At 42.4% G+C, this 20,507-nt stretch overlaps 2 protein-coding genes across 4 annotated transcripts in view; one reads left to right on the top strand and one right to left on the bottom strand.

The window, feature by feature from the left end:
- The first annotated feature begins 1,848 nt into the window (after window positions 1-1,848).
- On the top strand, window positions 1,849-15,703 carry PDHA1 (pyruvate dehydrogenase E1 subunit alpha 1). Of its 2 annotated transcripts, XM_075521503.1 has the most exons (12): window positions 1,849-2,092; window positions 3,653-3,667; window positions 5,065-5,133; window positions 6,710-6,883; window positions 7,621-7,747; window positions 10,127-10,218; window positions 10,594-10,686; window positions 12,160-12,315; window positions 12,576-12,647; window positions 13,524-13,591; window positions 14,467-14,575; window positions 15,247-15,703. In XM_075521503.1, the coding sequence occupies exons 1-12, from the start codon at window positions 2,012-2,014 to the stop codon at window positions 15,409-15,411; spliced, it is 1,221 nt and encodes a 406-aa protein (XP_075377618.1). In that variant the 5' UTR covers window positions 1,849-2,011; the 3' UTR covers window positions 15,412-15,703. The 2 variants fall into 2 exon arrangements, with proteins under 2 accessions (XP_075377618.1, XP_075377628.1); XM_075521513.1 differs by lacking the exon at window positions 3,653-3,667 and having other exon boundaries at window positions 1,850-2,092.
- A 106-nt stretch (window positions 15,704-15,809) lies between these two features.
- MAP3K15 (mitogen-activated protein kinase kinase kinase 15) overlaps window positions 15,810-20,507 on the bottom strand; it is a 91,585-nt gene continuing 86,887 nt past the window's right edge. For both annotated transcript variants that reach the window (XM_075521524.1, XM_075521532.1), the window contains 6 exons: window positions 19,782-19,887; window positions 18,342-18,552; window positions 17,357-17,469; window positions 17,085-17,182; window positions 16,890-16,966; window positions 15,810-16,375 (listed from right to left, as the gene is read on the bottom strand). In XM_075521524.1, coding sequence (XP_075377639.1) covers window positions 16,255-16,375; window positions 16,890-16,966; window positions 17,085-17,182; window positions 17,357-17,469; window positions 18,342-18,552; window positions 19,782-19,887 — 726 coding nt within the window. In that variant the 3' untranslated portion in view covers window positions 15,810-16,254. The remainder of the gene's footprint in view (window positions 16,376-16,889; window positions 16,967-17,084; window positions 17,183-17,356; window positions 17,470-18,341; window positions 18,553-19,781; window positions 19,888-20,507) is intronic.

Here is a 20,507-nt window from a genome sequence, read left to right as displayed (position 1 = left end):
AAGCTCTTTAGTAGTGCTGAGCTGACTTGCAGAATTCAAACTTCCTACAATTTGCACACCAAAAATGACTCCACAAGAAGCCCCTGTGTAGGCTCACCTTTACCAGTGTGTTAGCAAGAACTGCTTTGTCCCTAGTGACAACTGAAAACAGCACTATCTGTCTACTCACAGGTGGATTTCATGATAGCAAAAGTGACATTATTTTCAGATTTTTTAAGGCTTTCATCCCTTAGATGTGAAAAGTGGTAGCTTTATATTGCTGCTTTTATACATCTCGGCCTGTGCCAAGGCACAGCGTACCTCAGAGTACCTGCAGGGCGGCAGCACAAAGGGAGGATGCTGAGCACTGCCAATGCTCTGCGCTGTCACCCAAACATAAAGCTGAAGAAAGTCTGGTAATTTTCTGTCTTCCAGCGAGCTGATACCAAGCCTGGGTTTGCTTTTCTAAACAACTAACCAAATACATGAAGAGTTAGGCTTCTTCATAGCATCTGTCTGCAGAGACAGCTACCTGTCTTCCTCACCTCTTCCTACTTTGCGTTATGGAGAAGATGAAGAAATCACATTGGCCACTAGTGTCCTGTGTAATAGAACAGGTGGGCAGCCAAGGAAGGAGGTCAACAGTGCACTGGGGATCCAGATGAAGCTGTGTTTCGGAAGTAGATGCCCACTTTCTGTCCTCTCTGATGGAGGCTGAGGGCGTAGTTCGTTTGAGGCACATATTTTCAGTGCCAGTTATGCCTTAAGCATTTACCACTTGTGCTGCAAATGTGCTGAGCTCTGTGCAACCCTCAGGACTCAGCAGACGCAAGCATTTGTGATGCCAACAGTTGTGAACATCACTTATTTTCTGATTTTTTTTTGCGGGCGGGGGGTTGCTACCTTTCAGCTAGATCGGTTCAGTGTTCAGCTACAGGGTTATGTGGGTGCTGATGTCAGCACTAGTCAGGGAAGCAGAGCAGGGGCAGGAGCCAATGGCCAGGTGTGGAGCCAGGATGGCGAGGCGAGTGGTTAACCTGGTTTGGGCACACCACTGCAACCCCGTGTGTAACCTCAGTGTGAGCCTGTAAGCGGGTGGGAAGAAAATGGGAGGCTGAGTGGAGAGATCAGCAGATGCAATATGATGAGAGAACTCTTCAACATTTAGTTAAATCTTAACTTTTTTGTGCATTTCCCAGGGGTGCGATGCCTGTGAAATTAAAAGGTAAATTTTAACACTTTATGCGTATAAAAATCAGTCAGGGAATGCTCTTTAAAAAGACCAGCTCAGGTAGAGCAGAGCATAAAGTACTCAAACCTGTGTCACTGCCCCAGCCTATGCTGGATGGGCTACGCGAGACAACAACCAGAGCTGGGGAAAGTGGCACGGCTGGGGAAGAGGCGGCATGTCCGAAACACTCCTCTTCCTATCAGGCTGGCCAAGGTCAGCATTAATCCAGGTACACTTGCTAGACTCCAAGGTTTATGAACAAATTAATCTTTTTCACATTTAATGACCGGCTCGTGAGCCCCTCCCGCCTACGGGGGGTCTCGCTGACCTCCCGCACGGCCCCTCCTCCCCGACACGGCCCACACACTCGCCAGAAACCCCCACTCAGGGCTCCCAAGCAGGGCGGTCTCTGGGCCCGGCGCGGGGTGAGGCGGCAGGAGAGGCCCGCCGCCGGGTACAGCCCCGACCGCCGCCGACATCGGCAGGAGGGCTCACCGAGCGGGTGGCCCTGGCGGTGGCCTCGCACGGGTGTCCGCCGTTACTGCCCGACTTGCCCCGCCTCTCCCCCGCCGCCGTCGCCACAGCCGAACCCCGCGCATGCGCGCCGCGGAGGAGGGACGCAGGGAAAGGCGCCGGTTGGCCCGCCTCTGGGGAGTGAGTCCGGTTGGCGTCGCGAGCGCCGTCACTTCGGGGAGCGTGTCGGTTGGCCGGGGGGGGCGGGCGGTTGGCGGTCGCGGCGGCGGCTGAAGGAGAGTCGAGGACGGGGGGCCCGCGCTAGGTACTGCCGCTCCTCCCCGCTCCATGCGCAAGATGCTGCTGGCCGCGCTCTCCCGGGTGCTGCAGGGTCCGGCCGGTGCCACCGCCGCCGCCGCCGGGAGGACGGTGAGTGCGGCCGTTACCTGCTCGGCCGGAACGCAAGGGACCAGCGGCCCCAACGGGCGCGGCGGGGCGGCCCGGGGCTGGCGCGCGCCCCTCTGTGTGGGGGGTGGGCGAGGCTCGCGGGGGGGCGCTGCCGGCGGGGCCGGCCGTTACCCCCTCGGCCGTTACGGCGCCGCCACTCGCCCGGCGCGTGGGCTGGCGCGGGCCCTGCCGGGGCGCGGCGTGTCCGGGCCCTCGGAGAGCGGGGCACGGCCGGCGGGCAGCGGCCGCGCTGGGCTCGGCCCGGTGGTACGGCACGGCTGCCGCGGCGGGGTCACGGGTTTGCCCTTTGGCAATGGCAGCCCGGGTGTAACGGCTGGCAGCCCGGTTACTCGGTTCCGGCGGCAAAATAAACGAAAATTTTTAAAAAGAAGTTTTGTTTTCACTCTGTAAAATACCGCGTGAAAATAAAATGTTTGTTGCGTGCAGGAGCTCGCTTTGTAAATGCCTTTTACGAACGCCTGACATGCCGTGCTTTCCCGAGCGCCGCTGAGGCGGAAGGCGTGGCTGATACTGCTGTCCACGCGTGAGCTGCCTGCAGGGCCGCTTTCCTGCGCGACGTTAAAATTTGGGACGAGCCCGTGCGCTGTCACGGGAGGGCAGAGCGTTCCAGCGGCGGCGCCGGCTGCAGCACGGGCCGCTTGGAAAGCGGCGGCTGTGGCTGCCCTGCCCAGAGACCCGCTGTCAGGTCTGCGCGCAGGGATCTCTTTGCTATACTTATTTTTAGTCCATCAAAAATATTCTCATTCCTTTCTGAAGCCCTTTTCCAGGTGCTTTGCCTCGAGTTATTTTATCTAGTTATATTGGGGCTGTCAGCACAGGTCAGGTCCTAAACAGGGGGTGAACATACTCTTCTCATTCCATTCGAAATTCAGCCATCTGACCTTTTTTGAGCTGCTTTGCCTTTCTTTGCTCAAACAACAGTCTCTTTTCACCTCTTCCTGAATTTTCTTTCAAATGTTGTTATTTTCTTGGCATTAGTGTTTCATTTGTTGTGTTTTGTGTCTTCTGTGTGAAAAAGATCTTCCCGTGTGTATTGGGACTATATGGAATATGTATCTAAAAGTATTTCCTAATTTACGAGTAAAATATCTATATTAAAATTTTCAAATGTGGATGCCTAAAATTAGTTCCTCACTGCAAGTACTTGGCTGGCTCCTGACATCTGTATTTTCCTGGAAGTCCAAACTAGATCTGGTTTGGATATCTTAATACAGATTTTTGGATCCTAGTGACTACCAAATACATAAATATTTGTCTTGAATTGTTCCAATGCGTTTATAGCAAAGGTATAAATTACCAAATAAATACAAGCAGTCTTAATCCATAAAGCATTATTTCATACCTACTTTGAGTATAGCGTAAAGATGGATTTACATGTTGCAGAGCTTACCTGTAAGGAAGCTACCTCTTAGAGTGTTCTAGCTGGCGAATAATTTGCTGACTTCTCCTCTCCTAATTGTTACAGTTACTTACTCTTCTCTTTTTCCTTTTTTTCCCCCCTTCCAAATGCTGCTAACCTAGGGAGCTGTTAGTGAGGTAAGGCCTGAATCAGTTTTGTCAAGGTTTGTTTTTGACATGTGTACTGGCCACGTATTAGAACCTTTGCTTTTATGTCATATTCAGGGCAGGGGGGTTGGACCAAATGGCCTACAACAGTCTCTTCCAGCCTCAGCCATCCTGTGATTTTGCAAATCCCAAACTCTTGATTTACTTCCAGCTCTAGAAGTAAAATAGCTTTTATTCACCGATAATACTGATGCATTGTGGTAAACAGTGTAGAAACTTGGTTTAAATTAAAAACTAAATATTTAATCTGATAATGGGGCAGGGGGAGGAGGAGATTGTGATTGCTAAATCAAATATGCAACAGAGTAGGTAACCAAGATGGATTGAGAAATTTCTCCTGACTTTTTTCCAAGCTTTTTACCTATCAAGCAGACCTTTTTTGGAGACAGTGACCTAGACATTCTCAAAATTTTGAAATAATGGACCTTCAGCTAAATGTATGCGAATTCCATGGTTGAGTGAGCCACTGAAATTTATGTGTAACTTAATTAGCAATACAATTTTGCCACTAAAGATGTAGTGCATTCCTTATGCTATGGCCACAGCGTATGCAGGGACAGATGATCATTGAATCTGATTCTCAGTGAAACTTACTAAAGTTATCTAAAAATACCAGATGTTCATTAGTCAATAGCTTGTGCTTATTCTTTAAGACAGAACAGTAATGTATTTTTAAACATCCTGCTTACCTCTCCTCTGCCATGCCACCCTTTCTGTTTTCAGTATTTCATGTAACCTCAGGTATGTCACCTTTTATGTTTCTATATCATTTTTAGATAGTGGCCATGCTGTTACCCACTTAAATGATACTCTCTTTTTTCATTGTTATTGCCTTGCATCCCCCCAACTCCTCTTCCTATTGAAAAGAAAGAGTGAGAGTAGTTCATATTCCAGAAATCTGCTGGGTTTGGATTTCCTCCCCCCCAAATAAATTTTTTGTTCTGTCAAGGCAAAATTCCAGTCAGCGCAGAAAGCCATCAAAGTCTGCATTGACTGTCTCTACTTACATAGGCAATCTGGCATGTGAAGGGAAAAATAATTATTTTTGTGGTTTTGATGCTCTTCACAGTCTTTTTGAAACTTCTTGGTTTTATTTTAGATAATCAAGGGTATTAAAATTTAAAATTCGCTTCTCTTTTTCTAATCTTCATTTTAAATACTGGGTTTTAAAGGACTTCTAGCACATCCATACAAAATAAAAGTTCTCTAGTATTATAAGGATATACCAGTGGTGAGTTTAATTCACAAATTATTTCAGTTTGGGAGTACTGTTAGAAATTATTTGAGAATTCACCTACTTTTGCTTGATAATTATATTTAAATATTGCTCATGTTTTGGTTTTGGCTTTTTTTTTTTTTTTTTTAAGGCATCTCGAGTGATGGTAGCATCACGTAACTATGCAGACTTTGCAAGTGAAGCTACGTTTGAAATTAAGGTAAAGAAGCCAAACACTTAATACTGGCATTCTGTGTAAGCACTTGTTGTAAATCTTGACGTGATGAACTTGTGCCCTTATCTTTTCAGTTACAAAAATACTGTTTGAATTTCCAGAACCAAACCCCTCACTATCTGACCTGATTTCTAAATGCAGCTGGAAGTACTGTGCCTGGCAATATGTAGTAACATGAAGTAATGTGAACTTCAGAATGTGAAGTTGTGATTCTTTGCAGCTGTGATACTGCAATGCAACTGTGAGAATGGAGTCACAAAGGAGCTCTGAGGGGAAGAGTATTAATGTTTCCTTAATGCTATTAAAACAAATAGCTGGTGTTTGCTGCCTGCCCTTCTTTCCATCTCCCTTTTTCTTATGGAGTCATGGGTGCTGTATCGCAGATGTGCAGCTGATTGAGGTCCATGTGGATTTTGGAGGAAAAAATATGGCATCCTCTTTAACGCTTGACTTGGTGCTGCTAAAAAACTGCATTATAGTCTGTCAGCTTTCCACAGTGGCTAGGTCTTAGGAAAAAGCAATACTTCCATTGGCAGTAGCTTTTGTGCTGACTTTTTATTCAGGAATTGATAAAAGAAACTCTGAAAGAAATGCTTTAGTTTTCCTTTTATCCGCTCCCTGTTTGTCCGTACCTGTAAAGTATTAAAATTGTTTCACAGGCAGAAGGGAGGGAAAATATGTTTATAAGATAAGTCTTTTCTGAGTAGATATAAGGTTTAATGTTTGGTCCTGTGTTGATTACAAGACTCCTAAGTTTCTATTGTTACGTGAACTCTGAAGCAGAGCTGTTTTAAGAGTAGAGTGCATGTGCGTTATATCAAATTCATCTAGGTGTCAGTGGATTTGCTCTGGAGAGACTTTGCTTTCATTTAAACTCCCTTTAATCTGTATAGCAGTATTTTGGCCATTTAATCTGCACTGACAGAGTAATTTGGTCTGTTCCAGTGAACTTGACTGATTTTTTTTTTTATTTTTTATTTTTGTTTTGTATGGGTACCTAAAATCAGCCCTCTGTGTAACTCTATTGAGTCCATGGTTTGGGGAGGAAGTTGTACTGTACACATGGTGGTTTGACTGACAGGGTGGCTGGTGCAGCAAGTGGTCTATTACTGCTTCTTAGAAGTGGTGGTAGAAGAGGTGAAGTCCAGTCTTAGGACCAGCTCTTACAAACTGTTTCACAAAGGAAACTAACTACCTTTCTTGTCTCTTCACTAAGCCTCTGTAGCTCTTACCAAGTATTTGGCATGCAACAACCACAGCAATGTGCTTTTCAGTATTTTGTGAGGACTTTAGTTCACCTACTGCTAGTAGGAACTACAAGGCTTCATTTTATGTGTGGAAATCTGTCTTTATTAAAAGTAAAGCTTTTATTTCCCTGAATTTGGAAATAGTGCACAAACTTTACAGTCATTTTGACCTATGAATTTAGGTTTTGCTGGTTTTCTTTTTTAAAAGATATTAAAATCTAAATTAAAAAATGGCACATCATAAAAAAAATTAAGTGATATCCATAAATAGAATTAATTACTTTCAAGAAATGACTACTTGTTCAACTTCACAGAAATGTGACCTCCATCGCCTGGAAGAAGGCCCTAGTACCACAGCAGTGATGACTCGAGAGGAAGGGCTCCATTACTACAAGACCATGCAGACCATACGACGCATGGAGCTGAAGTCTGACCAGCTGTACAAGCAGAAGATTATTCGTGGCTTCTGCCACTTATATGATGGTCAGGTAAGAATTTTTTTTCCAAGAGGTTTTATGTTGTCTTACCTTACTTAACGTAGGTATTTGAATAGAGCAGAGAGTAAATCTAGAACTGAGTATATGTGTACAATGTCTGAAGTTGTAGCTGGATCCATGATTTAGTTCATTATTTCTTTAAAAACAATGTCTTAGCACTCAAGGGAATCCCCAAGATCTTGGGACAGCAATAGGAAGAGAGAGAAGGCAAGGTGCAGCTGAAGATCAGCTGAATGTGAGGAATGAGCAACTGCAGCATATTAAATTTCACACATTTGGAGGCCCACATCCTCCTTCTCAAGCTTCATTGATGTTTTTTGTTCCAGTGTCTCATAGATCATGTTCCCACTAAAAAGCAACAGCCAGGAGAAGGAGCTTCATGAACTTAGTGAAACTGCTGTCTGTCCATTCCCCCCTGCCATTTCTGAACTGCAGTTGTTTATATACTTCATTTGGGAGATGCGTGTAGCAAAAGTCCGCAGATTTTTGCAGCTTCTAGTTCCCCTCCTGTCTGCATTTGTTAGTTGCAGTCAGGTTGGAATTTAGAGCCTAAGGCTGTTGTAGCTCCAGGCCTGCCACTCCTTGGGATTTAAGGCAGTCCCCTGTATCTGTGCTCTTCCCTGTTTTTCTGATGATACTTGATGATCATAGGTAGCCCTTGCCACACTGTTGACTGTGGAAGTTGTGTGCTTTTCTTCATGGCTAAGCTTACTTTTCCTTTGTAACAGGAGGCTTGTTGTGTAGGTCTTGAAGTTGCCATAAAGCCTACAGACCATGTGATAACAGCTTACAGAGTTCATGGCTTTACCTATGCACGAGGAGTGCCTGTTCGAGAAATTCTCGCTGAACTTACAGGTTTGTGCTAAGTAAAATGAGGATTCACATGCTGCTGTACTTGTGTCAGATTTTTTAATTCAAATTCAAAATGATGTTGATGCACAAAGTGTACTGGGGCTTCAGAAGCAGTTTAGTGACATAGCAGAATAAATTGATTTTATAATTTTATGATGCAACCACTTTTTACAATAAAACATAAGTCATAAGGCGTATTTAAGTGCTGGTACTTCTAAAGCACAAATTCAGAAAATTTTTCTTGATACGATATGCTGTTGTGCTGCAGCAGCAGCTTATTTAAATGGAACTTGCTGGTGGTAGCCACTTACTCTCAATAGGACAGGGCATTCCCCTCCCTCGGAGACAGACGTGGATTTTCAGAATTACGCTGCTGAAGTCTTAAGAAGACTGGTAAACACTGCCTGTGATGATAAACTGAATGGTTTGGGAGAATTTGACTGTAACAAGAATATTAAATGGTAATCTAGACAGATCTAAGATTTTGCAGAAAGGAGAGGTGGTTATTCACAATAGGGTCATAGGTGGAGCAGGGAAGAGAAGAGAGGATCACAGAAGAGATCTGTGAACGGGTGCCAGAAGTGAAAAATGAACAAGGAGTTTGAAGGCCTTTATGAATCATTGGTATAATAAAGACTTGATCTGAGAATTTGCACGCTTGCAACGTTAATACAGGAAAGCATATTTTGGAGGTAGAGAAGAGGTATGGTTTTGTATACTGAGAATGTGTGCGTGTGTGTGCGTTAAGACTGCATGTTAATAACATGCGTGAGAGCCCAGAATCTAGTGGATGGTTGACTTGCCATGTGTCACAGCATACTGATAAGCGAGAAAGTAACTGAGGAGACTGTCATGACTGAAGTCTACTATTGGCCCTGAAACTACAAATATCAGGGATGATGTGGGGTTTTTTCCTTTATTTCTTTTCATGACACACATAATCTTCTATAGTGTTATGCTTCGGTTTAGTGGGGTTCTTTTAATTGCGACAGAGCGGCCACAGTTGGACTGTTGTTCCAAGAAATAACGCTTGGGGCAAGTTTCTAGAGGGGAGTGCTGCTAGAGCTGATTCCTGCAAACAAAGATCATGACTGAGAATGCCAAACTGAAAGACAGCATGAGTTACAATGACCAGGAAATGACAGAATTAAAAAGTCTTTGAAAGAGCAGGAAGCAGAGTCACCCAAAATAAGACTAGTAGATAAGATTCTACAGGAAATGAACTATAGAAAAGGGCTTTTCAGGAGAATTGATGATTCCCTGAGAAATGGTTTTGTGGACATCAATGCAGATTGTTCTCAGGAGAGTAGAAAGCATAGCAAAAGGTGACCTTGGTCAACCAGGAGTTCATAGCTACAATACAAGAAAGGATTGTACAAAAAGCAGAGGGAGATTACTGCAGTTTAATTACACTTAAGAAAAATAGTTTTCTGATTAAAATTAGACAATCCCTTTTTTTTTGTATGTTCATATTCATAAACATGACAGGTACAAGAAAGACCAATAATAAAAATGATCCACTGTTAAGTAAGAAAGAGAAGTTCAAATTGCAGAAAGAGATCCAGCATTCAGCTTTGAAAATAAACACCAAGGCTAAGGCAAAAAACCCAACCAAACAAGCTGTGCTTATTAGAAATAAAATAGAAGCCTCTGTGGTTAGTAACAAGATGGAATAAGAAACTGAGTGGGCTAATGAGAAATTCTGTGTTCTTAGATCAGCTCGTTTAAGTAGGGTTTGTTGTAATGGCTTCATGGACCACCAGTTATCTTCAAACTATAGCTTGAATAAAGCTGGGCTAGGTGACTTTTTGATGTTTATCCTGGGGTGGGGTGGGGAACTTTGGTTGGTGGCTTTGGTTTTTCTTTTTTAAATGTCCTATCTGTAATTTTTACTTCTGGTTATTGTCGCAGGGAATACAAGTGTAAATTATTGCGACTAATTTGGAACAGTGTTAATAGCTTTCTTGCAGAAGCCAAAAGTAATAAGGACTATATATACTTCTTCTCACAGATTACATATATGAGAAATATAGACCATGTTGGCTATTAAAAAAAAAAAACCAACCATATTTATCAGAAAGTGCTTTTGTATAGTAGCATGCTGAAACTTCTTGGTTGGTTTTAAAATTTCTTCTTAATCTCATTCTGCATTTCCTGAATTATGTTTTCATTATCATTCTCTTTTTCTCCCTTCTCTTATTTTTTTTGTGATATATTTAACGGTAGACTCTTTGGGGAGAGGCCGTTGTATATTAACTCCACATAGCTCTAATGACAACAACATGGTCTTAGCATTACTACCTTTAGGAATTGAATTAGATGTTTCCATTTGCATAGTATTTTTCCTCAAAAAAAAAAAAAAATTTGTTATTCATGTTTCAGGTCGAAAAGGAGGATGTGTGAAGGGGAAAGGAGGATCAATGCATATGTATACCAAAAACTTCTATGGTGGCAATGGTATTGTTGGTGCTCAGGTATATATACATGACTTCTACTTTAAAGCACGAGTTGAATTTGGCTCATGTCCTATGCCAGTGTTTCCTCTTGTTTTTGTGGTGTGATCTTGTATGCAGATACCATTGCTCTGTGGCTATTAAAATCTGTTAAGTCTTTATTCTGCTTTGCTCACTGTTTTGTAAACTGTAGCAAAAATGAATCAAATTGAGAATATAGTTAATGTTTGTATTTTGGCTGTAATACAGATTGGAACAAATCAAGTGGGTTGTTAACAGCTTGTTTGTTGAGCAGATCTCTAACAGTGTAAATGTCTCTACAGTTCACAAGCTGCCTACCTCCAACTCCTCTAAGCATTATTCTAAAATCTTGGCTTGTCCTGTACTCTGTGATAGGTTCCTCTTGGAGCTGGGATTGCACTGGCCTGTAAATACTTTGGTAAAAACGAAGTCTGTTTCACGTTATACGGAGATGGTGCAGCCAATCAGGTAAACGAGCTGTGTCTGATGTGGCTCTGTGAGGAGGAGTGTGACTGTGGGTAATCAATTTCCCTTCTGCGAGCTGTGAGCTCTGCCTTTCCACCGAGTACTGGGAGAGCACGTTTTGCCCTGTCGGTGTAGTACCTGCAACCCAGGCAATGTCTGACCTGGAACTTGTGCCGAGATTTGTGTGTTGGGCTTTCTGCTGCAAGGACGCTTTATTAAAGGGGTCCACTGGTACTGAAAAAGCAATCCTGGAGAGAGAAGACAATGTACACCCTCTGTCCTACAGTCCACTGCAGTTTTTCTTAGGGCTTTTGTTGCGAAGTGCTGTTCACTGAGACCAACTTCATGTAGGTGGCTGGGCATCTTGCAAATTTTGGACACTGGCACATCTTATTTGTGTTGTCTTAGGCATTTGAGTAGGGGTGTGTTTCAGGTACTGTGTGGTCTTCAGAGGGGTGGTTCAGATGAACAGTTAAGAAGTTAATTGCTAGATGTTCTTTATGTATCAGGAATGTAGCATGTGCTTGGATTTTTTTTATCATGTTTTGGATCTGTCTCTGTCCTTCCCCACCACTGTTTTGAACTCTGCCCTTGTTGCTGGAGTGGAGGGGAAGCTTCTCAGTGCCTTCCCTCCTGGAGTGCTCTAGGTACAGGGGGGGGGGGGGGGGGGGGGGGCTAATGGTTAATTAGCTTAATTAGTTAGTAGGGCTAAAGAACCCTGCGAGAGTCATGGGAGGAGGAGTTTCCAGTTACTTTTATCCTCTTTCCAGTTGTGCATGGCTCACCTAAGCGTGATGCCCTGAAGTCTCTGTGCTGTAAGGAGAGCTCTGAACGACAGCAGTGAAGATGACAGTGCTGCTGAATAGGGAGAAACATGTAACTTAATTTCTGAAGAGAGAGGAGAGGACAGAGCATCTCGCAGAGCCACTTACTATTGACATTCTGGCTGGTCCTTTCATGTTATCAGCAGGGACGTTAAGCCAGATAAGAAATTGGTTGGTTTAAAGTGTACTGTTGATGTCATTTCCCACTTTCAAAACAGAGGTGGAGATCTCCGTTCTTGGTTTTCCCTGTCTGACTGAGAGTAGCAAGGCTGATGCAGTCACTGTGGTCAAACTTTTCCTTTACTTTGCCATAGCAGCATCCTGACAGATTAATCAATTGTGAAGTTTTTTTTATGACTGTTGCTGAAATACTTCAGTTAAAGTTGAAGGTTTTGTGCTACCCTAACACAGATACTGAAATAAATAGGTTTAAAAATTAAGTTTTATGAACTACTAGTTGAGATGAAAGTTACCTTACATAGTGTAGCTTCTCTTTTATTCCTGCTGAGCTGCAGCAAGTGGCTGGTTTCAGATTACTTTCAGTATTAAAATTTCTCCTAGCTAGACCCCTGCCACTGAATGATTTTCAGTAGAGCCTAGTGCTTGAAGGCTGAGCTCCTTGTCTAGATGTAACTTGCTCTTTTTCTTTCAGGGCCAGATATTTGAAACGTACAATATGGCCGCCTTGTGGAAGTTGCCTTGTGTCTTCATCTGTGAGAACAATCGGTATGGAATGGGAACTTCGGTTGAAAGAGCTGCAGCCAGTACTGACTACTACAAGAGAGGAGACTTCATTCCAGGGCTCAGGGTGAGTACAACTCCCGCTTTTTTTGGGGGGGGGGTGGGGGGTGGGGGGGGTGGTGGTGTGGAAGTGGGGGATGTGCGTGCACACACCTGCACAATATGCACGTATGTATGTATTCCTTTTATTTATAGATATATTTATACATTTTTTTTTAAACATAGGAAAATTTGAAACTGAATTCCTATTGCAGTTGTGGAAGTACAGAAATTGGAAGTCTGGGGGTTGGCTTTTTTTGGCCTCAACTTGTAGTTTCTGTTTATCAGGTGGATGGCATGGATGTTCTCTGTGTTCGAGAAGCGACAAAGTTTGCAGCTGAACACTGTAGAGCTGGAAAAGTAAGTCTGTAATCATTCTGTTTCTGTAGGTGAAATTCTTAGCCAGACTATTGCTGCATAAAATATTCCTCATCTAGCCCGTTTTCTCCAGTCACTGTTAAAACTTTATTTGATCTTTATTTCCTTTTTTTTTCTCCACAGTATTGAACCTGTAAGTAATTGAGTGGTTCTTTAATTTTGTTAGAATTTATTAACATGCGATTGGTATTAAACAAGCATTTACAAAAATACATATATCCTGATACTCTGTCATCTTTTCCCGCACTTCTACCCCAGTTAAGTTCTGTTGTGAAAGGTGTTCTGACTGTCAGGCAGTTGTGTTCTTTGTGAAGAGGTAAATTAGGGGAAGCATCAAGGAAAGGAGTCATCATTCTATATTTACAACAAATGGAAGGTGAAGTAAAAGTTTAGTGAGTCAGCATTAGTGTCTGTCACCCAAGTATGATACACTGCTTCTGAAGATTTTTAATATTTGGTGAAATAATGTTTGTGCTGGGAATGTACAACAGAAAAAGAAAAAAGTTCACACAGAAGAATAAGGTTCTATGAGTTACAGTCTTGCAGTGAAACAACAGGCAATTTGAAATAGTCTGAGTAATGGTGGAATGACGTTGGAAGGAAAGAAATTGTTTGATGCTGCTCAATAAGAACATGAGAATAAATGCTTACACTATCAACATACGCTTTCATCTGAAAAGAGTGAAGTTTTATTTTACTAGTTGTGATAACATCATGTAAGTAAGTTAAACTGAGAAAAAAAAATGGAATTAAAATAATTCATCACTGGTGCAATTCACCTATAGCAAATACTTGCTGCTATAACAACAAATGGGTCACTCAAGGTGGTAACACTCTCTGTATTTTTTTCTTTATAAGGGTCCTATTCTGATGGAGTTACAGACATACCGTTACCATGGCCACAGTATGAGTGACCCTGGAATAAGGTACTGTGACATTCTTTCTCGGCATTCACTGAAAACAAATAAGTACTGATGGTCAAAATCCTGAAACTGTCATGGATTGAATGTTTAAATCCCTTGTGAAGTGTGTATAAAGGTTATGATGAAATTGCTATGAGCAGTCCGATCACTCATCTCATTGCTCAGCTGATAATCCGCGGCCATGTAACATACTTGTTGTACTTGCAGTATTAAGAGATTTAGCTTTAGAACAAGCACAAAGTCAGTTAAACTTCTGTACTTTCTATTAATGAATTCTGCTTTCTGTGTGACCTTATGGTGTGTTCTAATTAAGCTTTGACTGAAAAGCAGCTTGCTTTTCCAGGGTTTTTAGAGTATGTAAAATCCTGTAAGCTAAAATTGTAGGAACAGTTTGGACTGTCCAGTCAAGCAGAACACGTCTTAAAAATACAAATATACAGGTGCCAGAAAGATTCGGGCATTGCACCAACTGACAACTCTGAATTTAGCTACATGAAGTAGGGGTGTATCCCAGTGCTTCATTGGAAACTCGTAGTGAACTGGAAGCACACAGCAAGTTATCTAGGGCACCCCAGGGGAGACGGGAAGGAGAAATACAGCCCCTTGCAGTAACTGTCTCAGGCTGGGATTGCTCCCCTTTCCCTGCCTACGTTACACTTGAGTCTGGAGCTACTTCAGCTCTGTTGCCCTTTCAGATCTAAGACATGTTCTAGATGTAGCTCTGCCACCCTTTGAGTGGTGAATGCCGCTGTATTTTCATTACATTCCTGACAATCCTTGGGTCACACCTCTTTCTAAAAGTGAGCTGTGTCCGGAACCTCACCTCTATTCAAGGATACCCCTGAAGGAGTTCACGTCTTTGCTTGTCTTGCTCCTAGCTATCGTACTAGAGAAGAAATTCAAGAAGTGAGAAGCAAAAGTGATCCCATTACTTTGCTGAAGGACAGAATGGTCAACAACAACCTTGCTAGCATTGAAGAATTAAAGGTATGGCTTTTAGTTGCTATTTAAGCAAGCTCTTGAGCATTCACATGCTAATGACCTCTGAAAAGCACATCGTAGGGCAGAGTGCCTCACTTGTTCTTTGGAAGTCTTTAAAGTTTGTTTTAACATCACTGTTATTGGCGAAGGTGAAGTTTTGTTGCAGACCAACTAATGAAGTTGCCCTCTGCTGGAAAGGCATTTTGCTTTTGGGTGCGGAGTGTAAATCAGCAGTGCAAGGCTGTGTGTATGGGTGTTAGTATTTCAAATACAGCTCTTGTCATATACTAACATGTAGAAATCAAAATTACCCTAGGAAGGGAGTAAGTCTCTGAAAGGGAAAGTATCAGTAGTGACTAAGCAAATGTTGTAAATACTTTCATCAACTCAGTTTAAAAAAAAAAAATGGACACTGACACTCTCAGTGTTTCCCAGAGTCGGAATTGAAGATGTAGGGAGGCTCAGTGGGGTCATGTTCCTGTGGCAGTAAGTTACCTGTACTAGCCAAAAGGGACAAATCTGCAGTTTAGTGGGAAGGAAGTTTTCACGGGTTTTTAATTTCTGTGTATAGACATTGTTAACACTACATCTGACCAGTACTTAATCATTGTGTTTAAATTCAAAATTATGCTGCTTTTTCTGAGCTGTCTTCTAATAGGCATCCATTTTTGGTTTAGGAAATTGATGTGGCAGTGAGGAAGGAGATTGAGGAAGCTGCTCAGTTTGCTACCACTGACCCAGAGCCACCATTGGAAGAACTAGGTAACCACATCTACTTCAATGAGCCACCCTTTGAAGTGCGTGGCCCAAACCAGTGGATAAGGTACAAGTCTGTCAGCTAAAGGCCTTTTTGTTGGCATAGCTTATTCTTGTGAATAAGTGAATGCATTTACAGGAACTATAATGACTCCGAAGCAGACGTTAAGTTTATTTAAAAGCTCTTTCAAAAGAGGAAATGTGTTGGGAAATCCATCTCAGTATGGATTTTCTTACACATGCTGAATGTTGTTGCAGAAGGAGCTAAATTAAGCAGTTGTTTATTTAAAGTGCTATATATTTCCTTTACTGACTTTTCTTTGGATTGCTGTATGTGTTATGTACACAGTGTAAAAAAAAAAAAAATTAAACTTTAACAACATTTATCTGGTGGTCTGTTTGCTTTGTTTCTTGATGAACCACTTTCCAAAAAAAACCAACCCCACCAAAAAAAGCCATTTTGATGCTGTGTTTTTGTTGCAGAGAAGTTACTAAATGAAAACATCAGACCAGGCTTTTCTTGGTAGTTCACTGAGAGTAGCTTTAATACAAAAAGCTATATACATTCATCTATGAAGAGGTGACATCTGCTCTAGCATATCCCCTCCCTGCTCAAACCATCAGCCAGCAGAACTGTAACACATTTTAAGTAAGTTCACGGTTTTCACAATGCTAAAGCCAGCCAGGTGTGGGGCACCTGTTTGCAGAAAAGGTTTTTTTCCTCAGCTAATGCTTTATATTACATTGATAGGCATTTGACTTCTGCATTACTCTTTCATAAATAAAGTGCATTGACACTGAGTTAAAAGCTGTTACTATTCACTGTGTATATGCTGATGGTCAAACAAGCTACATAATTGTGCAAAACCTGCAAGGCCACTGTACGTACATATATACATCTAATAATTTAAGTGTTAGGAATGTATCTTTCATTTATTTATTCCCATTGCACGTTCTCCTTCTGAAGCTTTAATCTTCTGCACTGAGATCTTGGCAGATGTTTGTCGGTGGTTTAATATTGCATTCCAAATTCTGCAGAGAAGACCACCCCTGTATGAAGAAGAATGGAGAACAGGTTAGGGGAAACTCCCTCATCTCCCTTACTTCAAAATGAGCAAGCAGTAAACTCTAGAAATCCCAAGGATATACCAAGTATGACAGTACATAGAAAACACTATGCTGCTTTAAGGTTATGGCTAAAACAACTTCTTCCAGGTCAGCCAGGGGTTAACAGAATGGTGATGAAAGGACTTGAATCAATGGGTGGGAAAAAATAAGTTCTTTGTGCATATTTTCCATATGATTACAGCATCCTGAATGGTGTAGAAATAGTTCCCAACCTTGATAAATGCCAAAACTTAGATGGCTTCAAGCACCCTAGGTGGGGTTGTTATGCTGCATCAGTTAAGGTGTGAAAAACTGTAACAGGAAATCGGAGATGAAATTCACAGCAGTTGCCACTGAACTATCACTGACCTATCTGAATAACCTAACTTCTAAAAAAGTTTTTTTAGAAATTACTTTAATTAAGCTCTTAACAATGAGCCAAGAAGTACTTTCTTACCGCAGTTGAAGATACCGCAGATCCTCTTTAGTGATATCATTAAGGACAGTACTTAGTGTATAATCTTCTTCAGCAAACTAAAAGGCAAATTTATTCCTAAATTAATATTCCTTCTTTGAAACCAAACTGCTAATTATGACTACAATGGCCTTTTTTTAAAAGGGGATTTTTTGGTTTTAATTTTTTTTTTTTTACCCGCTTAATTGCGTCCACGTCTGCTCCTTGTTGTTTCAGCCAGTTCATGAGCTCAGGATCTGCGTTCTCTGTAAAAGTTGCTGCAGACCATTGGGAGTCTTTAACAGAAAAGTATAGGTTAATACCCCTCAAAACTAGGGCAGAAGTGATGGTTTTCAGACTACTGAAGCTTAAAATAGACAGTCTTTTACGTTACCCTGAGCCAAATCAAATAAACACACCATCCAATATATTTGTGTGCAACTGTCAAAGTATGCAGTGTCTCCTCATACCTTCAGGTTTAAGTTTTAATCGAAGCAAGCGCAATTCCCGAGTTTTTTGCTCCAAAGATTGTCGTAAGAGGGTCTGATACTCTTTCTCCTTCTCAACTAGGTTTTCCAAAAGCCTGTCGGCATGAGAGAGATTCAAACACAACCACACTGAGAATAAGTCTAGCTGAAAAGTGTATCATTTTTAACAACTACCAAAGGACAGAGACGCTTGAGAGATACTCTCTTAAGTAACATATTATGGCTTACAGATTTCATTTTGGTTGTCTGAGACTCAGCTTAGTGGTGGCACTTTAAGGCTTTCATCTTTGCAGAATTTCATAAATAGCTTGTAAATTCTGTTCCTATTGTTTTGCAGCCTCCCTGGGCAGAGTTGCTGCCTTTATACAGTAATTCACTGCTGAACAATATAACCCTGATGTTTTACCAGGGACTTTCTGATCACAGATTTACATCACATCCGTAAAGAAGAATGGGACCTTCAGCTGTAACACACTGGCAGCAGCCTACAAATGTCACCCATGAGAAATGGGATGGGGGCTCTGCTGAGCTTTGCTTGTGCTAATTAGTGGGCAGCCTGTCGCGTGGGGCAGGACAGAGGTGCTCTGGCCTTTCCTTGCAGGAACAGCTGTGAGGGCGCTGCCACTGGGTCAGGTGGCATCCAAGGAGCTAAGGAAGTAGGAAGGAAACCAGCACAGTTGCACAAGCCTAATTACGTAACAGTAGAAACCCAACGTGACATTCTGCAATTAAGAAATTAATTATGCAGAAACAAAAGTTGTACTGAAGGCTGTTGAGTTGTCATACCGGCGCTGCCAGTGTATTCTCAATCCATTTGTGTTCCTGGAAGATCTGCTTTGTCACCAGGCAGTCGTACCAGGTGAGCAGCATTTATGTTATGTATGTACATGCCACTGTAGAAAGCAACGTCTGAGAGCTTGTCAAAGACTGCCTGAAAATAAATCCACAGTCTTTGTAGGAGGGTTACCTTAAGGTCTCTTGTTTAAGTCTGCCCAACTCCAGGCTAAGCTGCTGCTGAGCCTCATGTGACACCACAGAACTAAGGGTGCTGACTCCTGATGTGATGGCGGGATCCTCAGCCCCATTTTGTTCAGTGGGCTGGAAACTGTCTTGCACTTCATCGCTGTCCTTGTCCCCGCCTTCAGTTTCTGATGCTGGCTCAAAGTGAGCTCGAAGCTCTGGTAAAATGAAAGAGTGTAAGAAGCAGCATTTCTTTGGACAAGTCTGTCTTCAGAGGTACTACAGTTTGTTCTTTATTACTGCGGGTAGGGGAGCTTCAGCTGAGGAAGTGGGCTCTTTGCACAACGTGCTTTCTTACAGTACTGAGCAGGGGAGTAGCAAAGCCTTATGCGAGCTGGACCACAGATCCTCCGGCATCAATTCTAAAACAAATGGCACTGTAATAGCTCAGCTGTAGCAAACCAGTAGAGGTAGGTAGCTGTAGATTACAGCTGTAGGGATGACAAATATGTTTGTGATTAAATTATTTATAAGATAGTTAATAAAATGTATTAATGAGAAACTCCTGAAAGCTTGCTTTTTTTAAAAAAGAAAAAAAAAGGTGTTGTTTTCCCCTAATGCCCAGGACCAAAGAGTTTACAAAGCCTTCCTCTTTTCAAGGTAGCATTTCTAACCCCAGTTCTCTCAGAACTTGCTGCAGGTGGCCACCCTTCCCACCAAAGAATAGCTGGCATTCTCCTACAGATGAAGTCCTAAAAAGTTTGGCCAATTTGGCTTGAAAGCCAAAGCAACTTTGGACTGAAAGGGCTCACCATCACGAAGTGCTCTCAGAACGTTCTCATACTGGAAGGGGTGCTCAGCACTTCAGAGTTAGAAAACTACTTGCAGATTTCCAATTTAGACTTATTCCTAGATAGTTCTTAGTCATTTATCCTCCTCCTTCTCAGTGGTGGTGATTTTTCCTACTATCCATCTGTAGGCCAAAATCATACTCCTCCTCATATTAATGCATTCCCTTCTCTGCGTGTGTTCCACAGCTCAGTAATCATTTTTCAGGACACATAACCAGACCTGTGCAGTGTTACCCACCTTGGATTTCATTAAAAGGTTGTACAAAGTCCTTTTCTTTCTTACTAGAAAAACTCCACCTTGGACTGAATTTAATTTGCCTTTTTTTGCCATGGTTGAACCACAGTGGTGGTGCAGAACCACTGGTTATCTCCTCATTATGTGCTTTTGTACTGCAAGTACAGCATTAATCCTCCAGATCAACACTTCTTTCTGTACAACATTCTGACCCTGTGCCTTTGATGTAGTGGCACAGGGGATGCAGTTAATGGTATGCTGACAGATTAAACATCTAAACTGTTCCATTTGCTATAACTTTGATATGCGAACAGTCGTCTTTTTAAAAAAAAAAAAATTTTTTTCACCTGCTTTGATTTACCTGGAATAAGAATAGTCACTGCTGCTTGGACTGCACGGCGAATTATGTTATCCATTGCAAACATCCAGTGGGGCCTTATTAAATGATTTCTTAATACTTTGTTCACCTATAAATAAATAGACAAGTAAAAGTAGCAGCAAACAACATTTGCTTACACCTTAGGAAAGAGAATCTTGTTTTTCAGTAGTCAAATGAACCTTTATAAAGTAACAACTGCATGAGTCACTAAAAATCTCCCACCTTTGAAAGTCTACACAACAGATTTGACAGTTTTAGGCTAGAGCTTTCAAACTGTACCCAGACTGTGACATTCAAGCCCCACGACAGTACAAGGAGAGGTAGAACAGCAAATAAACACAGGATCCAGAACAAACATTAGAGCTTGAGGTGAGTGCACGGGCAGCCCTTCAAGCACCACCACCTTTGACTTCAAGGCCTACCTGGGAGCGCCCACCTGAAGCTTGCTGAGGCTCCAACACATCAGGGCAATGTGTCCAGCCCCGTGTGCCCCTCTGAAGAGCTTGTCTAGCGCCCGTGGCTACACCCCAGGCTTCCTCCTAGAGCAAGGGAACTTTCAGCACTGGTGATCCACAGGTCACCAGGCAAAACCTGACCTTCAAACACCTTTAGTCTTTTCTTAGTCTTCCATACGATCAGTCACCAGGGCTTTGTCTACTCCATACTGCCCGCATCCTCCCACCTTCCCCAGCAAGCACAGGGACTGAG

This window comes from Mycteria americana, chromosome 1 (genome assembly GCF_035582795.1).
Source record: "Mycteria americana isolate JAX WOST 10 ecotype Jacksonville Zoo and Gardens chromosome 1, USCA_MyAme_1.0, whole genome shotgun sequence".
Classification (NCBI taxonomy): Eukaryota; Metazoa; Chordata; class Aves; order Ciconiiformes; family Ciconiidae; genus Mycteria; species Mycteria americana.
This window is presented reverse-complemented; position numbering and strand designations above follow the sequence as displayed.